Source organism: Hevea brasiliensis, chromosome 3 (genome assembly GCF_030052815.1).
Source record: "Hevea brasiliensis isolate MT/VB/25A 57/8 chromosome 3, ASM3005281v1, whole genome shotgun sequence".
Lineage (NCBI taxonomy): Eukaryota > Viridiplantae > Streptophyta > Magnoliopsida > Malpighiales > Euphorbiaceae > Hevea > Hevea brasiliensis.
The window spans coordinates 108,704,627-108,724,153 of record NC_079495.1 but is presented as its reverse complement, the minus strand read 5'-3'; the positions used below and the strand labels follow the sequence as shown (position 1 = coordinate 108,724,153).

Below are 19,527 nucleotides of genomic sequence, written 5' to 3'. Positions count from 1 at the left end.
TATATTAAACCTTTTTTTTTCTTGTTGAACTCAATTAGTGTCCATCAAAATGTAATTGAAGATGTATTGATTAAAAATCCAATCATATATATTTTTAATGAAGGTAGAGTAAAAAAAATATGTAATTCTTTTTGAATATTGCAATTGGGTAATATCACAGAGTAAAATTTTATTTATGTATTTATATGTATAAGCTTACCAATTTAATTTAATAAAAAAATAACTACTCATTATTCAAATAATATTTAATAGTGAAATTTTAAATTAAAAATTTCATCATTTTAGAAATAATTGTAATACTGAAAAATCCTCTTGATTTTATAATATATTAATTATTTAATTACGATCTGTATAAATTTATTTACGTGATGAAACCCCATTTGTGAATAGTTATTCATGTATATATGTAGATAAAAAATAATTCATTTAACTAATCTTCATTAATTAATTAATTAATTAATTCTGCATTGTAATGATGATGAGTCTCATCAGCGTCTTTAATGTCAAATTTTCACAACAAACCTTCATAACAACTTTTCTTCCTTTAGCTAACCCATTACAATTATATCAAATTTAGATGTTTGAAGTTTTATTTGATTAATGAATAAAAATTTTAAATATAATTATAATTTAATAAATATATTTTATATTTTTAATATATTAATTAAATTTTACATTTATTTTTAAATAAAATTTTAAATTAAAATATATTTTTATTAATTAAATTAAATAATTATCTTTTAAATCAGATCAAATATATTTATATATTTAATTTATATAAAAATTAATTTATATTTTTTATAAAGTAATTTTTTTAAAAATATATAATTGAAAAAAATATATTTCACATGAATTATAATATCCATTAAATAAAATGTGAATTTATATATAATTTACTCTAATTAATATGTATATTTTATTTAATAAATACTATAATTCATGATAAATTGAGTTTAAATATAAATTTTTTTCATTGATTTTTTTTTCTTTTTCTTTATGAAGAAAATAATAGAATTGTAGAACCGTCAACCATGCAATTTCATTTAAAAATAAATATAAAATATATTTTCTTTTTAAATACAATATTTAATCAATCAATTAAAAATGTTAAACGTTTACATTAAATAATGATTATAACTAAAACTTTTACGTATTAATTAATTAATACTTTAAGTATCGTATTGTAATTTACTATTAAGTAAATTTAATTTTACCAATACAGTTGTGATAAAAGTTAAAAGTTAAGATTTTGATATTTGATACAAAATTTGTAATTTTGAATATAATAGGATTTGACCTTAGCGGGTTTTTTTTTTTTTTTTCAATTAGCCAAAACAAAACAAAGAATAAGATGAGAATCATGAGAGCTGAAAGCGAAAAGAAGAAGAGGAAAGTGATGAAGATGAAAATATCTATAAAGAAATTGAATTTAGAAAGTGAAATGTGTGCTGCCTAGGGACAGGTAAATAATGGAGGTGGTCCATGATATGCAATGGAAGTGGAGAGAGGACATTGTGAGTCAACAACCCAACCCAACTCCATGCATGCGAATGGCACCTTCCCTTCTCCAGCAGCCTGCAGGGGAACGGAGTTTATCGATCACCAACCTTCGTGCCTGCCTCTGCTTCTCAGTCATGTGCCATGGTTTTCTCAATGTTTCTACTCGTCCGACGTCTAGACATCATATTATCAGAAATGTTGTACGACACACTCTCCATCACACAAAAACATATGCTGACGACCAAAATTGTAGAGGGAAAGATTGTTTCACAGATAGTTCAATTTCACCTCAACTGCAATTCAAAACACCTATATTCTACAAACTGGTAGAGAATTATTACTACATTTTCTATTTAACATTTTATTTACGTTTTATCAACTTTATCCAGCCTCCATTGTTATTGTTAACAAAATTTCTTATATGGTCCCTTATCCCATATTGTATCTTCACATGCTTACGTGGAGGTGAATTGTTAACAAAATTTTTTCTTTGCCTACCATGTGAGACCCCATGTATTTAATAAGTGAATCCCCTCCTACATCTTGTATCTTAGGTTCACAGTAGACCAGGCAAGAAAAATCTATTAATTTAAATATAGCACTGAAATATAATGCTCTTGATGTTACTCATACATAAAACGCACTATTACACAGGGTCTACTAAAACATGCTTATGCTGAGATTAAATTTTTCATTGTACAATTTCTATTGTAAATCAATTTCTGTTCATGAAAATTCTGTTTCTGATGGCTTTACACTTGAGTTATTGGTAGAAATTGAGGATAGGACTTTATATGGCAACGAATTAATTTGCACCAACCAAATAATGTTGAAGCTGGTTTGAGCACTTCATCAGCTTGTAGAAAAATGCATCAGAACTTGGCTAAAACGATCTCTCGAATGAAATCTTTAGGTGCTGCCACAATAGACAACAAACGAAAGCTAGCAAAAGTGAGATATATTTGAAAACTACAGAATTGATAACTTCAGCAAATCAGGATTGGGTAACAGCCATAAAACAAGTATCTTAAGCAAGTAAGGTGCTTCAAAGTTGGGAATTTTAAAGAATGATTTCCAATTTGTCCTCAAAGTTAGACCCCAAAAGGGACTTAATTTGGAATAGCCAATGTCAGAGATTGAGCAAATAAATAGAAAGGTACCTTCTCTGCCCGTGAAGAGGTGGAACTGGCCAATTGCCTGTCTGAAGAACATTTCAACCCCACTCACTATGATTGCTCCTGCTGCTTCAGCTTCTTTTAATAGTCTGGTTTTTCTAGGCGTATAGACAGCATCAAAGACCAGCTGGTAGATCCCCAAGGTTTCCTTGAAACAGAAAAAAAAATGAACAGAAGGTTTTAAATTCAATAACAAAAAAGCCTGAAATTGAATTTTGTTCCTAGCTGTGAAGTAGAAAGAACCTCAGCTACAGGAATTCTATCTGTATTTGGATGCATTCCTAATGGTGTTGCATTTGCAAGGATTGCTCCATTCTCTGGCTGAAAGTGAACTAGACTTTCAAAAGGCTGAGCTTCACCCGAAACACCATGAGCCAGAGACTTTGCTCTCTCTTTTTAGACAAACATTAGAGATGAAAATGATTTTAGATTTTCCAGTTTATTAAGATACCACTCAGTTTGCTGCAGCAAAAAAAAAGAAAAATGATAATAATGTATATACCAAAATCAACATCGAAAATGATTACACGGGCTCCTCTACTTTTAGCACCAAATGCAAGTGCTCTTCCCGCCCCTCCAGCACCAACTAGCACAAATTGTCTTCCAGTTAGTGAAGAGCTAAAAGATGTTCTGCTATTGATGTATCCTTGTTCTGTAATATTCAAATGCACAATATCTATGTGTCAATAACTAGATTTGAAAATCTATCAATGACCAAAGGTACAGTATTGAGTATCCTATTTCATTACCTTTTAAAGCATCCTCCATAGCAGTTAATGAAGCCTCACTATCTGTATTATAACCTATCAGCTTCCCATCACCAGGCCTCCTAATAATAGTGTTCACAGCACCTATAGACTAGACAATCGTATAAGGTTCATTACAGTGAAATATAACAATATAAGATTGCTAATATCTAGAGCATGTTGATTATGAATCTCTGGACAATGTTGTTGATGTTGAAGCATTTTCAAACTCCAGGGTACTCAATACCTTGGCAATGGGGTCAATTTCATCCATGCATTTGAGTGCAACTTCCTTATGGGGGATAGTGCAGCTGCATACCGAAATAAAAACCATTAGTTTGCTCCAAGGAAATACAAAAGCCTTACTATTTTTCCGAGGAATTTTGGCAGGTAAATAATGCTGTGGCCAATGATTTCAAAGAAGGAGAATCACCTGCATCCAGAAGTAAAATCAACAGATGAATAGGTGTTGAAAAACTTCTCCACATCATCCACCAGAAAGTGCATGTAAACTGCGTTAAGACCAACAGACTTAAATGATGCGTTGAACAAGAGAGGACTCTTGCTGTGACCAACAGGCTTCCCAATAATGCCATACACTTTGGTATCAGGCCTCATAAGCCTGAAGTTGTATAAATCCAACATATCCTTTGCAGTTGGTTGTCCAGGAGCTGATATAGCACCTGCCTCCAGTGCACCATAAGTCAGGAATCCACCAAACTTGGGGCTAAGCAACCGCGAAATCAAGCCCCTCTCACCCATAGCAATTCCGATTATTGGGACCTACAAAAAAATAATATGGAAACAGCTCGGTTGAATGCATTTGAAATTTTCAAGAAACACTTTCGGGGAATGTGCACTGTTACCTTACCTGAGAATGCACCATAATCTGAAAAATACGAGCACAATCTGTAATGTCTAAAGCAGTTGTTGCAATCTTGACAATGTCAGCTCCAGTAGCTTGAATTCTAGCAACAAGACTGGCAATGGCTTCAGCAGATGGAGTATTATGAAAATTGTGAGAAGAAACAATGACCTTGAAGTTATCAGGCTTGCTTCTAGATATTGAATTGTTGAAGTCATAAGCAACCTGCAGAATATGTGAAGCATAAGAATCTAGCTTCATATTTACAATTACAACAGGGCTAACCCTCTCCTTTCCCAATTTCATTGAGATTGGAAGCCACAAACTCCTATAAGAAATCCCAAATTTTGAGTTAATGCTAATGTATCTAGCTACTCTGCAATGCATTAATTACCTCAAGCTCAATATCAATACAATTAGCTCCCAACTGCATTGCTAAACGAAGTGCATCCTGTCTTTTGATTTCATCACCATCATATTGACCACCTTCCCAAGTTGGTCTGAGAAGCAGGACAATTTTCATTTAGAGGGTTGTAATAATGAAGCAAAAGTTGCTATAATGGCCATTGAGCTAATAGCCGAACGGTTGAACACTTGCCTTATGATACAAGAGATCATGGTTTAAACTCCGTTAATATCCCACATTTGATTTGGGATAGGGTAATGTTTTATATGGGTTTGGCCACTCCTCCCTTGAGCTAATTTTTTTAAGTGAGTTAGACCTGTCTACGTCTATCTTACTTTTAAAAGTATAAGAATAAATATATATTGTGGAATCGCATAAAGGTTTTGACCCTCTTTAAAAAGTAAGATTTTCCCTTTTTTTTTTTTGTCATATATGCATTACAGTTAAAAAAAAAAGTGTAAATACAATAAATAAATCGATAAATAACATTCAACAACAGATATTAAATTTTCAGACTTGGTCATTTCATTACCTGTAAGTGACCAGGGTGGGAAGAGGAGATTGTTTAATGAGGATTTCAAGATCTTGGCGAGGATTGAGGTTTTTCAGGCAGTCTATCCGGATTTCGACAACATCTGCACCTATTTCCTTTGCTCTTTGCATCTCAATCAACATTTGGTCGACAGTAGTTCCCATTAGTGGAGTACATAGCAAGGTAGGGCTGCTCTGAACTTCTTTAAAACCCAGTTGAAGATCAGACATTGTGAACTAATACAACACCAACACAAGAGTCAGAAAAATGATCAGTGAAACAACTAGCTGAAAATGCAGGGAAAGAAGTATAATGATAATGACATTCATGAATAAAGAAAAATGTACCGGAACGCTTCCCATGGTGGAGGATGGAGGTGTTGCTGCAACTAGATAGCTGCCAAGTTTCTTGAGAATTAAGACTCCTAGGAGCTGAGTTATAATCCGTGTAAGAGTGTCCAGTGATTTTATAGCACATGGTCTCTGAAACTAAATTTGAAGGTCTTTAACAACATCTTTACCACATTTTCTTGTTTTCAGGACTCAAGACTGGAACTTTTGGTGGCAGCAGCCTGCAGGTAACAAGCAATTTAAATGCGCCCTGGCCGTAATTGAAAATTAGGTGGATGTGTTGAAACTGTGCTAATTGTATTAGCATGCAGTTTCACTTAACTCACAGATTAATTCACATCGCACAAGTAATCCTTCCCACCACACATTTTTAAGGATGAAATAGTAATTTGCCTATTAATTTGTGATTAAAGAGAAAAATCATCCAAATTTAGTTTTGCTCGAAAAGTAGTCTATGTAAATCTCATTCATTTTTTTTAAATTATTTAATTTTAATCGCTTAAATATTTTATATTTTTATTTTAATTCTTATATTTTTATCAAGACTCATTTATTTTTTTTTAATATTTATTTTTCACCCTAAAAATTTCTAATCCCGCCTCAAGCACCATCAGTCATCAAATTGGTGGAACTCATTCTATAAGTCTGATACTCGATATGATTGTCTTGTCTACATGAATTTACGCATCATTTTGTGCTGTGTTTTCTAGTAGTGTTTTAGTATTTTTCTTATGAATTGTTAAATTAAAATTAAAATTGAAATCATATCAATCATTTTAGTTTAAAAAATAAAAAAAATTTGAAACTGAATTAATTTTAAATTTAATTGACTTTAATTTAATTCTAATTTAATTTCAGTCAACCTTCTAGTCTAATAAAATATTTTTGAAATCGTGTTTTCCCAAAACAGTTACATCAAACATTCAAGTAGTGATGGGTAATCTTATGAACAAGCTTATTCTAAAGACAAGACATCTGACCAAACACAAAGATAAATATATTGATTGCACAAATGTGGAAAATTACCACTGAAAGATACAGGAAACGCAACGATCACCGCGAATGATCATCATTCGCACTCGGGTGCAGCACTAGGTCGTTCAGAAGGGCACTGGATTCCAGTGTCCAAGATTAACATTTGTCCAACGGTAAGAGGAACTAACATTAGAATTATAGGAGTCAAACTGCATAATGTTAGGAGGATAGCCTGCCAAACTATAGTGTCTGGGCGGTGGATACATGTAAGGAGCACCTTGAGTTGCAACAAAACCTGGTGGATGCTGCTGGGGAGGTTGCATTGAATGAACTACAGGTGTGCCACGAATGGATGCTTTTGGAGGATCCTCTGATGAAACATGTATTCTAGGACGCTTTTTTCCACTCTGCTGTTGCAGTTCAGTGTTAGGGGCAGTGACAGAAGTTGGTGCAGAGGAAAGAGAGACCTGCTGATCTAATTTAGATTTAGACGAGGAACAAGGTGTGATTTTGGCTTTTGATTTTTCAATGATAAGAACTTTCTCTTCTTTCTGTTTTTCCAGTTGGACAATTTGTTCTTTGAGGATTGCAGGTGAGATGCCATCAATCTTGCAATCCGTGATGCATTTGACCACAGCTTTCAATGCTTTTACCTCTTTGACAATGGCTTGAATCTGCAAGGTTAATAAATCTTTACATGATATTCCTTAAGAAACTAATAATAGTCCAAAACAAAATACATTGTGATCATATACCTGCCCTCCATTAGATTTTCTCTTTTTCCTGGATAGTTGCTTAACATTCTTTTTGGAAGAATTGCTCAAATAGTCCTTTAAAATGGGTACCGGTGGGAACTTGTCGACCATATCTAATGCATAGATATATTTAACAGCCTCTATTGGCTGCTCCTTCTTAATGAGATTTTGAATAAAATCTGTTATGGCAAAGAAGTTACCGTAAATACCATCAAACTACTCAAAATGAGGCAATTGCTACTAGTAGTAGTAGTGAAAAGATATGTGTGTTGCCATATGCAAAGAAAACTTCTCAACAGTTTCCATGAGTAACGCAGACTGTCACAGCATGGCATATTGGATAAATTAATGATGACAAAAATCAATACAGGACAAAGTACTTACTTGGGATCTTATCTGCTAAACCAAGTACTTGAACCAAATCAGCAGCCTCTTTACGCCACTCATCAGCATCCAGAAGAACAAGAAGTTTGTCTGCATCGAAAGTAGAGGCCAAACCATAGGCAGCTAAAAACTGTAGGAAACAAATGACCTCCAAATGATCATTTTTCTTCTCTGCCAATGTTGTTTCCCAATAAAATGCAACTTTTTTAGCCTCTTCTTTTATATCAGGATTAATCTGGGGTGAGACCATCCTTAACTGCTCCAGCAATAAGATACAACTCTTTTTTGAAACTCGTAACTTGATGTCCTTATTTCTCTTCAAGTTGAAAGGATGGGAAGCATTCATTACATCCAAAACAAGCCTTCCCGGATCACATGCAAGTCGAAGAGCAGCAGCAATCTCACCATGTTCTAAATCATTATCGTCATGTTTTTTAAGTAACAGTTTCAAATCCTCCTTACTCCTGTTAAAAGAAAAAGCTTTAGGCTTATGCTGAGGATCCAGGGATGAAGAAGCCTCCTTGCTTTCTAGTGGTGAATCTCCTAATGAGGATTGCTGAGTCTTTGCATGGAAAGGATCAAAGCGGTTTGCTAACCAAGTGAAACAAGAAACATTGATTACCACTAAATTGGCCAACATGTGAATCAGAAATATAAACCAAAAGAGGCAGGCAAAAAAGAGCGAAGTTGCACTACAAAAGCTGAAGCATTGGGTTCTCTAGGTAAGAACCTAGTAACAAATGACAATGGTGTAGCAGTGCAGATATACAAATTTATCAAGGAAGTGCAGATAATTTATGTCCAGAATTCAAAGAGGTCATGGCAACAAAAAGGAAAATATCATGTAGCAGTTACAAATATCAGGTAGTACCCAGTGCTGATTTTAAATGGTGCATAGGGATGAGTATTCTGGGTGTCCTAAGCTACAGCATATTAGCATTTGCATGTAATAGGAGGTGCATTCAAGGATGTATTATAATGCACAGAGCAAAGTTAATCATACTCCTAAATGTACTAATCACACTAAATTATTCAGATGAGAACTAGTATAAAGAATCATATTGAAGCCTACCAAACTTCAGTATCTAGACAACTCAAATGTGGCCTACCCTGATCAGCACCAGAACAAGAATTTGGAAGATCTTTTGGTGACATATCTGTCCAAGAACGTTTACTTCCACTCAACTGTTGTGATCGAGTCTTGGGGAAAGGCACAGAATTTGAGGTGGTCGATGGAAAACTGGTAAGAGCCACACTTGTGGTGGATGCAGATTTGGGGGCAAGCACAGGGGCATCAACTGCAGCATAATTAGGGGGCAAACGTTTCTTCCTATTCCTTCGTTTCTTGCATGCAAAGGCAGCCACCTTTGTTTTTCTATTTGAGATTTGTCTCTCCATAACATCTATCAAATGCTTAAGGTTTCCAAGTGAGGGTCCAAATTCAATATTGAATTCTTCAATGCATCTTACTGCACAACTCAGATCAGCTATTCTTTTGTTTGTGGCCTCAGTCTGTTAACAATTTCTTGTAAGAACACAAACTAGGGAGGAGGCATGATATAAAAAGGGAGAATGGTAACATACCTGTCCTTCAAGTGATTTGTTTCCCTTTCTAAACTTTTTGGCAGCACTCTTGGAACCCTTTAGGTAATCATTCAATAAAGGTACAGGTGGGAACTCATTAACTAGCTCAAAAGCATAAATAAATCTAATGGCCTCAACATGCTGCTTCTTTCTGATAAGATTTTGAATAAAACCTGTTGCACATATTGCAGATATAATGATAACCCCATTGGGAGACAAGAAGATAACAAAATTAAATGAGAAGAATAATGAACTGAATGGCGTAAATGAGGTTCTTAAAGAAGCATTGCAACTTCAATATTATAGTACTAACTACAAAGAAAATATAGGACAATATTCATTAACACAAGCGCACACGTATAGAGGTATATATTTCATGAAAGAAGGGAAAATTACATGATAGCTTAGACATAAAGAACTTCCAGATAACTATTTGTTAAAATACATATATGTGTACTATTACATGAAGCTTAAACCTTAGAAACGTACCAGATATCTTTTCTGCAAAACCCAGGACACGAAATAATTCAGGAGACTGGCGATGTTTTGCAACTATCTCCAATTGAGTTAAGAGATCATCAGCATCAAAAGCAGAGACCAGTCCATAAGAAGCTAAAAGCTGCAAAAACCCTAAGACCTCAAGAGAATGCCCAGCGTCTCCCTTAATTTTTGTTCTCCAATCAAAGGCAAGTCTCATTGCTTCTTTTTTCACATGAGGCCTAATTTCTGGTGATATTTTCATCAGTTGCTCTAGTAAGAGTATGCAACTCCTTCTAACAACCTCTTCTTCGAACTCCATATCTCCCTTTTTCAAATGGGGAGGGAAAAACCCTTGCATTGCATCCAATACAAGCTTTGCAGGGTCGGATGAGAATCCTAGTGCAACAAGTACCTCATTCCTCATTGAATCATACTCCCCACGATGCTCATTTAAGAAAATCTGCAAGGCCTTCCCATCCATATTCACAGAAAAATGAAGATTAGCATTGGGATAGTCCACAGCATTGTCAACCACACTGGTATTTGGTGGCTCAATCTTCACGCGGATAGTATGACCATGAACAAAATGCTTCTCTTTCATTTCCAGTTCTCTGCACTGTTTTTCAAATTGTCTCTTCTTCTCTTCAAACTCTTTACATCGTTCCATAAACTTCTTTTTTTCAGATTCCACTTTCTCACACCGTGCTTTAATTAGCTTCTCCTTCAATTCAAGATCGTTAAATTTACCATCAATCTTCTCATCTTTCACTCTGAATTCTTCGTATTTTTCCTCAAATTTCCTTTCCTTCGCTTCAAATTCCAAAATCCGCCTGCTAAAATTTTCTTCTTTGAGCGCAAGTTCTTTGCAATGCTCTTCAATTTGTTCCTTTTTCAACTTCAATTCATTGAAAAATCGCTCACATTCCTTCTCTTTCACTTCAGTCTCGCTCAAAATCTCTCTAACCTCAGCAGCCCTCTTCTCAATTGAATCATTAAACAACTCAAGCTTCTTCTCAGCATCTCTAATCTCTCTCAATTTCAACTCTAACTCTCTGCCAGATTTCTCAATCCGCTCAATTTCTCTCTTCCTCTCCTCAATCTCCTTCCTTTGATTCAACTCAAAATCCTTCTCTTTGGCCTCAATCTCTCTAAATCTCTCTTTCACAAATTCTTGAACAAGTTCCAACTCCCTCTCTCGCTTCTTGACATCCTCCAAAGTCTGTTGAACCGATTCTTGGAAAGAATCAAGCTCCACGGCGCGTTGTTCGATGGCATTGTGAGCGGAGGCGAAGTGATCCTCTATGTCCTTCCATTGAAGGGTAAGTAAGAGAATCGAAGAAGCGCGATCTTGAAGTTGATCGATGGTTCGGCGAAAGGTTTGTCTCCTTAAGTCGGAGAGTTTCAACTCAGAGGAAATATTATCCTCCATTGAAGCCTATGACTATCAGTAAGCGTCGCTACAGAAAAAGGAGGCTCTGCTTTTTATTTTGGTTATAAAAAAGACGACCAAAGACAGTCGGTTCGCAGATTGCTGACGTCAAGACGTCATCGTGGGTAAGGATTCCTTAGCCAAGAAGGATTAATAAATGAAAATTTATCATTAATATAATCAAATAATAATTTTTTTTTTAATATATACTCAATTAAAATATTATTTTATTTTACTAAATTATTTTTAATTTTTAATAATATATGAAACAGAAGTATATTAAAAATTAATAAATTAATTACCTTTTTAAAAAAGGATGCATGTGTATAATATAATTATAAAAGTATTTTGATAAAAAAATATTGCAAAAGTATTAATCCATTTGACTGAAGAATATCATCATGAATAAACTAAGATCAGATATTGGTCTTAGAAGAGCTCTGTTTGGATTTTCTTTAATAAATTAATTATATTTATTATGTCATTTGTTGAATATATAACATCGACCCTATAAAATATGCAAACAATTAGTACAATTAATAATTTTTTAAATTAATATTATAAATAACATTGGTGTCTAAAAATTTTTTTTAACGCCACTCCTATTTATTCGGTTAAATTTCATTATTGAGTAATATAATTTATTTAGTAAAATTAATTTTTTTTTAAGAAGAATATATTCTTCTGATTTTAAAGAAGTATAATTTATATATTCTTTAAAAAAATAAAATATTAACCTATAAATTATCAAATTTCATAAAAATAACTTTTAATAATTTAAATGAAAAAATAATTATTTTATATATATATAGTAACAGGTAAGTTTTTTTTTTTTTAATATTACCATATCACATGCTGTAAAGAGAAATTGACCTATTAAAATAATAACAAATTACTTATTAATTTTCAATTTGTTTTCCTTTCTTCATTAATAAACTATTTTGCATCTACTTAAATAGGAAATTTCTAAATTAATTTTAATTGATTTCCTTTTTTTTTTCTTGATTAATAAATCAATTTTCACTCATATCAATAAGAAATTACTTAACTAATTTATATCCTATTTAGTAAAAAGTATTTTCTTTAATTGTTTTATATGCAAATATAGTTATATATAAAAATATCTTATTTAATTTTTTAATTATTTTTTCTTCACTATATTAACAAAAAATTAATTTTTTGTACAAGTAGATTTTTTTTTCAAAGGTATGTGTAGAAATTGTTATTATTATTATATTATTATAATTAACTTAAAATTAATTTCAAATTTAAGGCTCCATTTATTTCATGAAAAATATTTTTTTGAAAAGTATTTTTTACATTTTCTGATATTTTGGGTACTTAGAAAAATTAATCAATAGAAAATATTTTCTTCGTCAAAAGAAAACTAAGTTATTTTTTAAGAAAATGACTTCTATTTTTTAAAAGAGAAAGTCATTTTTTTATTTTCTGAACTTTAACAGTCTTATTAAAATGTGAATACATTTATATATATATGAAATAAATACATATCATTAATTTAATATTACAACCAAATAACGAAAAATATTTTTACATTATATATAAATTATTTTCTATGAAACAAACGGAACCTAAATATTACTTATCAAAAAATAAAAGTTAATCATGATTTTATTATTTTTTATGTTTTACATAATTATTGTTAATATCATTTTTTCTATAAATTTAGAACATACTATTTTAATTAATATAATTTTGATATTGATAAAATAAGTTATAAAAATAATATGTGGAATAATTACTAAAAATATTATATTTATATATGTTAATTTATATTTAAATAACAAAATAATTAAAATTAAATATTTAAAATAAATTATTAATTATTATAGAAAGCAGAAGAATTTAAATCTATAAAAATATACAATTTGCAAAAAAAAAGAATTCTTATATATTATTTAATTTTATAATTTATATTAAAAAACGTAAAATAAAATTAAGAAATTTAATATAAAACAAAAACATTAATAGTTGCCAACCACAGGGGTTTACTAGTTACAAAATAAATTATAAATACGTGTTAAATTAAATAAATAAACTAAAAATTCGATTATAAACTATGATTCGACTATAAATTTTAGAATTTATTTAAAATGAATTCTATTATTTGATATGGCACAAATTAAAATATAAAATTTAATTAAATTTTATAGAGTTCATATTTATATAATTTTAGAATGTCTCCATTATTCAAACTAGTCTCAAGAATAAAATTAAAAATTTTCTATAAAATTCCAAAAAATCCATAATAAATTCATAATAAATATAAAATAAATTCACATGTCTCATAAAAATTTAAGAGTGAAATTAATGGTACTTGGTTATATGAATTTTGTGAAATTCATTTTAAATTCCATCTAATTTAATAAGAGTTTGTTTTAATTATGACAAAGTTCTAGAATTAAATTAAATACACAAAATATAAAATTCAATTTGAATTCCAGAATGAAGTTGACTGATAGAATATGATCCTTTGCTTTCAAGTTCATTCACAGCAGCCAAAATCAATAATGCAGGATTGAGGGGGAAAAAAAAGGGAAAAACCTGAAATTTTCAAGGCCTACACCATTTTGGGAGAGGTAGAAGAGGAGAACGATGCTATTGCTAAGTCCTGGCAGGTCCAATTTTGGATGCCATAGAATCTTGAATCTGGGGAAATTGAGACGGTTTTGCAGGAACAGACTTGGACAAAGAAAGGAGACAGAACAGAGAAGTGATATTAGGGCACGGTTGGGGCTGTGGGGACGGTATTGCATCAACTTGCCGGCCGTGGAAAATAGAGCAGAAAAAACAGGGGAGGAGATCGGGGTATTTATGTTTTTTTTGTTGGTTCAAGGTCTAATACCAGAAAACCAGGGAAGGTTGTGAAGGACACAAGCGGAAAACACAATTATGAAGGAATTAATTGGCCTTGGGATGCTTCAAGAACATTACGATTTTGAAAGTAAGGTTTGAGTCTCTGAATTCCAAGGAAAACCATGCTTTCTTGAAGTTGAGTAGCAAATTTTTGTTGCTAAAGCTGCAAATTCCCATATCCGTCATTGATTGAAAATGGTGGAAAAGCAATACTCCCATTTAGCCTTGTATATATATTGTAACCTATATAAAATGATAATAAAAGTAATATTCCCCTAATTCTCTCTGGAACGTTTTGAAATCATAGGTCCTACTTCAGTTGCTGTATCACATGTCAATGTCTTTCAATTTTAACCGAACCTAGCGTATCAATCCATGTATCTCTTCTTCAACCACCAAATCTCTACTAAAATCAAATTACCTTTTTCTGACTTCAAGCTCCCTCAACCTGCTTCTCTACTCCTTCCTGCTCTACAAGGCAGTCTCTAAGCTAAGGCCTCCAATGGTAACCAGAATTTCTAGGCATGTTCCCCTGATAAGGAGTTGCATAATTATAATACAAGTAGCCGAACTACAAGTTCAAAGGGGGGTAGCCACGCAAACTATGATGTCTGGCTGTTGTATTCAAGTAAGGTGCACCATGAACCATAAACAGACTTGCTGGCTGCAGGAAACGAGATTGCATTGGATGAATGACACGACTAATACTACCAAAGGCTTTTCGACGCTTCCCTGATAATACAAATGTTCAAGGTCTGCTAACCTGATTTTCTGTTCCAGTCTTGGGAATAGCTAAAGCTAATGAAACAGTTGGGGAGATGGAGGTGGCTGTGATGGGACGAACAGTGCTAACAGCAGTTGCAAAGGAGGAGAAGGCAGAAGCAGTGCAGCAGTAGAGGCACCAGTTGGAGGACAGGCGGTGTGATGGGATCTGTGATGGCAGTGGCTGGAGAGGAGGAGGCGACTGTTTCATGAGTGTTAGCAGGGGTAGCAGTGGAGTTAGCAATTGGAGGAGATGATGTGGTAATAGCAGAAGCAGCACCAACAAATGTACTTAGATCATCATATTCATTTACTGAGACAGCTATCCGAGGATGCTTCTTGCTAACCTGCTTATCTGTTCCAGTCTTGGGGATGGTAGCTAAAGGTGATGAAATGGCTGGGGAGATGGAGGCGGCTGTGATGTGACCAACAGTGCTAAGAGTGGTTGCAGAGGAGGAGAAGGCAGAGGCAGATGCAGCGGTAGAGGCACCAGTAGAAGGAGAGAAGGTTGTGATGTGATCAGTGATGGCAGTGGCTGGAGAGGAGGCGACTGTTTCAGGAGTGTCAGCAGGGGTAGCAGTGGAGTTAGCAATTGAAGGAGATGATGTGTTAATAGCAGAAGCAGCATCAAAAATGCACTTGGATCATCATTTACTGAGACAGCTGTGCAAGGACCCTTAGTTCTGCCCTGCTGTTGTGATGGGGCAGAGGCAGGCCCCATGGTTGAGGCCTTCGTTGGAGAGATGAGAGCAGGACTTCTGATGGACTCGGATTGAGGTGCAGAGCCACAAATGGCAGCAGCAACCTTGGGGGCAAAACATTTCTTCCTATCAGATGGTGGCTTAGCTGCCAACAGAGCTTTCCTAGTTGAATTTGCATCTTCCAGAGATCTTATTTGTTGCCTCAGGTACTTGGGTGACAGTTTAGATTTAATCTCGTAATCTTCAATATATCCCAGTGCAGCCCTTATATTAATGACTCTTTTATTCATGGCCTCAATCTGTCAGCAAGTCATTGTAAATATATTCGTAAGACAGCAAAACTAATGAGAAGGCACTGTTACAGCAAAATATAAACAAACCTGTGCTTGAATTGATTTGCCTCTCCACCCTTTTCTGGCAACACTCCTGGAATCCTCCAAATAAATTTCCAATAAAGGTACAGGTGGGAACTCATTGACCAGCTCAAATGCATAGATGAACCTAATGGCCTCAATTTATTGGTTCTTTTCTATTAGATTTTGAAGAAATCCTGTTCCACAAAAATGAAAAGTTGCGGTCATATGGCCCCATAGAGCACCGAAAAAAGAGCAAACAAACGAGCATAGCGAGCCACTTGATTTAAATTAGAGATGATTCAGCTGAGCTTCATGGAATTCTAAAATCTCTTCGAAAGATCAGCTCTGGTTGTTTCTTACTAGGAAAAGAACTAGGAAACACAGAAGAGATTTAGTGGAAGTAGGATAAAGTGCCCCTTGCACTTACTACAATTAAGAAGGAAAAGGGGGATGGGGAAGGGAATTCAGATTTGCATCCCATGATAGAGTCCAAGAATTACACTTCTTGATGTTATCACATCAACCAAACTCTTACATGAAAGAAATCTCACAAAATTTCAAGTTCTTGGAGGGGGGAAAAATTAAGCAAGCCAAGTAAATAATATGCCTGCAAAAGACTTGAGAAAATCCAACCTAACATGGTTTCAAATATATGCACATACGATAGATAAATGAAAGGCTCCATTTGGATAGATGTGAATTCCAAATTATGAGATATTTGAATTTGACATTATGTTAAAATTTTATAATTTTTTAATCCAAATCCTCATTCATTTCAAATGCAAGCCTATGCAAATGAAGCCTAATAGAAGATCAATGAATTTTCCATGTCAGGGGCCATATTCAAAATAAAGATAGATAATATTTGTGAGGCAAATTTAGAAAAGGACAACGTGCATGACACGAATAGCCTTCAATTGAGATTGATTTTCCTTTTTAGTAATATGAACTTACTAAGGAGACAAAATGAGAAAATGACAGTAGCACTTCTCAAATAAAACAAGCACAAGCCATTTTTGTGAAAAATGTGGAAATAATTCCAAACAATTCTAATAAATTAGTAATTATATACTTTACATGTCTTAAAATGTGTCATCAGTTATTATCTTGTCATTCTGCAACTAATTTCTTGATGACCAAATAGTACAGAGCAAATCACACAACCCACTATATCAGAGGACGATCATATGCTGCGGTTACATTCTCCCACAAATACCCTTCACAATTCTGCATTCACACCTCAGAAAATAGTAAAGTGTTTGATCATATGCATTTTGTCTTTGCTAAGTAAGAAAAAATTGCAAACTCAAAAGAATACAGTACTCAGTGTAGAGAAAATACAGGACAGCAATTGTCTACAAATGCATATGCATGTACATATGTAGTAAAATTCATGAAGCCTAGACTTTAGACACTTACCAGATATCTTTTATGTCAAATCCAGGACACGAAATAATTCAGGAGCCTGGGCATGCTGCGCTACAATCTCCAAATGTATTAAGAGCTCATCAGTGTCAAAGGCAGAGGCCAATCCATAAGTAGCCAAAAGCTGCAAAAATCCCAAGACCTGGAGAGAATGTTCGGCATCTACCTTCATTTTTGTTATCCAATCAATGGCAAGTTCCATTGCATCTTTTTTAACATCGGGCCTAATTTCTGGCGATATGCTCTTCAATTGTTCTAATAAGACAATGCAACTCCTTCTAACAACGGCTTTTCAAATACAAAATCTCCTTTCTTCAAATTGAAAGCATAAAACCCTTCCATTGCATCTAAAACAAGCTTTGTAGGGTCTGATGAGAGTCTCAGAGCATTAAGTACTTCGTTCCTCATCAAATCATAATCCTTGCAATGATCATTTAAGAACATTTGCAAGGACTTTCTATCAGAAAAATGAATATTAGCATGAGATTGTGGTGGCTCAATCTTAACAAGGTTCATATGGCTATTAACTAATTGTTTTTCTTTCAAATAAAATTTCTTAAATCTTTCTTCAAGTTGCCTCTCCTCTAATTCAAATTCTTTCACCCTTTCTGTGAACTCCTTATCTACCAATTCAAGCTCTCTACAACGATTTTCAAGTTGCTTCTCCTTCAATTCAAGTTCTTCACATCGTTCCATAAGCTTCTTGTTTTCCAACTCCATTTCCTCACATCGTGTTTGAATATGCTTCTCCTTCAATTCAAGCTCTTTGAATCGCTCCTCAACCTTCTCATCTTTCAATTTCAATTCTGCGCATCGTTCCCCAAGATTCTCTTCCTTCAATTCTAGTTTCAATTCTAGTTCTATAAACCGTCCACTAAAATGCTCATCCCTGAGTGCAAGCTCTTTGGAATGATCCTCAACTTGTTTCTCTTTCACTTTCAACTCACTGAAGAAGTGTTCGCATTTCTTCTCTTTCGCTTCAACCCCTTTCAATCTCTCATTAAGCTCTCTCTCAATAACCCTAATATCGTCAGCTTTCTCTTGATTTGAAATATTAAACAACTCAAGCTTCTCCTCCGCATCTTTAAGCTCTCTCAACTTTCTCCGTGTAGATTGTCTCACCACCTCAAGCTTTCTTCTTGATTTCTCAATCCTCTCAATCATTCTCTTCCTCTCTTCAATCTCCTTCCTTTGACTCAACTCAAACTCCTTCTCCCTAGCCACAATCTCTCTCAACCTCCCATTAACAGACTCTCGCACTACTTCCAATTCCTTCTCTCTCTTCTTAACGTCCTTCAAATTTTGTTCTACTGATTCCTGGATTGGGTGGAGTTCCGCGGCGCGTCCATCGATGGCATTGTGAGTGGACTCAAAGTGCTCTTCTCTCTCCCTCCATTGAAGAGTAAGCATTAGAATCGAAGAAGCGCGATCTTGAAGTTGATCGATTGTTCGGCGGATGCTTTGCTTCCTCAACTCGCTGAGATTCAACTCAGAGGAAATTGTCTCCCCCATCATAGTAACAGGACATATGTAAAAAGCTTCCAATACTTCAATGAAAACCAAAACCCTAACCCTAGTAATGCATACGTAAAAAGCTTCTATGGAGAGAAGAAAAAATGGAGGGAAACCCAGAATCCGTCCAAGCGGAGGAAAAGAGTACCGGGTAGGGCCCATGAGATGGAACTTGGGGGACAGGTTTTTTGAGGTAGTATAATGACGGACTGTGATGTAGTATCGAACTATCGATAACGGTAGTGCCTGTTTGCTTATGGGCCGGGTAAGTTGAGGCTTGCCTCGCTTGGCCCACTTAAGAAATAGATAATTACAGAAAAAAAAAATCAATAATTATGATAATTTATAATGCAATTTCACATGATTATAATTGCCAAATAAAATTTTATGGTTCGTTCATAGAAATTTTTTTTGTTAATTCAAATTATATAAATAGTGAATATAAAAGAAATTCCTAATCAAACACCATTTAGTTTCATTTTTTTCTTTTCATTATAAGACTGTATTTTAATTAAACAATTATAAATAATAACTAAACAAATTTAATTTGGTAAATAAATTTATTTTTATTATTAATAAAAACAAAATATTTTTACTTAAATTTCTAATGATAACAATGATAATGATCACGTCAGGTGATGATTCAAAATAAAATTAGCGCTTTTGTATTCTTACTTTCTCTTCTCAATTGATCATTAAGCTGTACATTGCTA

General features: G+C 33.8%; 3 protein-coding genes across 5 annotated transcripts; all 3 read right to left on the bottom strand.

The window, feature by feature from the left end:
- Window positions 1-2,084: 2,084 nt before the first annotated feature.
- On the bottom strand, window positions 2,085-5,704 carry LOC110635506 (bifunctional 3-dehydroquinate dehydratase/shikimate dehydrogenase, chloroplastic). Its single transcript, XM_021784868.2, has 11 exons — window positions 5,572-5,704; window positions 5,225-5,460; window positions 4,681-4,786; window positions 4,293-4,511; window positions 3,855-4,204; window positions 3,669-3,732; window positions 3,425-3,533; window positions 3,178-3,327; window positions 2,919-3,067; window positions 2,661-2,823; window positions 2,085-2,416 (listed from the first exon to the last, which is right to left on the bottom strand). Exons 1-11 carry the CDS (start codon window positions 5,584-5,586, stop codon window positions 2,373-2,375), a joined length of 1,605 nt encoding a protein of 534 aa, XP_021640560.2. The 5' UTR covers window positions 5,587-5,704; the 3' UTR covers window positions 2,085-2,372.
- Window positions 5,705-6,550: 846 nt separating this feature from the next.
- Window positions 6,551-11,253, bottom strand: LOC110633482 (FRIGIDA-like protein 5). Its single transcript, XM_058144543.1, has 6 exons — window positions 9,762-11,253; window positions 9,273-9,445; window positions 8,798-9,200; window positions 7,689-8,279; window positions 7,305-7,483; window positions 6,551-7,223 (listed from the first exon to the last, which is right to left on the bottom strand). Exons 1-6 carry the CDS (start codon window positions 11,179-11,181, stop codon window positions 6,675-6,677), a joined length of 3,315 nt encoding a protein of 1,104 aa, XP_058000526.1. The 5' UTR covers window positions 11,182-11,253; the 3' UTR covers window positions 6,551-6,674.
- A 3,143-nt stretch (window positions 11,254-14,396) lies between these two features.
- On the bottom strand, window positions 14,397-18,981 carry LOC110633499 (uncharacterized). 3 transcript variants are annotated; one of them, XM_058144542.1, is made up of 3 exons: window positions 17,297-18,981; window positions 14,822-16,071; window positions 14,397-14,722 (listed from the first exon to the last, which is right to left on the bottom strand). In XM_058144542.1, exon 1 carries the CDS (start codon window positions 18,974-18,976, stop codon window positions 17,558-17,560), a length of 1,419 nt encoding a protein of 472 aa, XP_058000525.1. In that variant the 5' UTR covers window positions 18,977-18,981; the 3' UTR covers window positions 14,397-14,722; window positions 14,822-16,071; window positions 17,297-17,557. The 3 variants fall into 3 exon arrangements, with proteins under 3 accessions (XP_058000525.1, XP_021637825.2, XP_058000524.1); XM_021782133.2 differs by having other exon boundaries at window positions 14,397-15,820; window positions 15,902-16,071; XM_058144541.1 differs by having other exon boundaries at window positions 14,397-16,071.
- Between the last annotated feature and the right edge of the window lie 546 nt (window positions 18,982-19,527).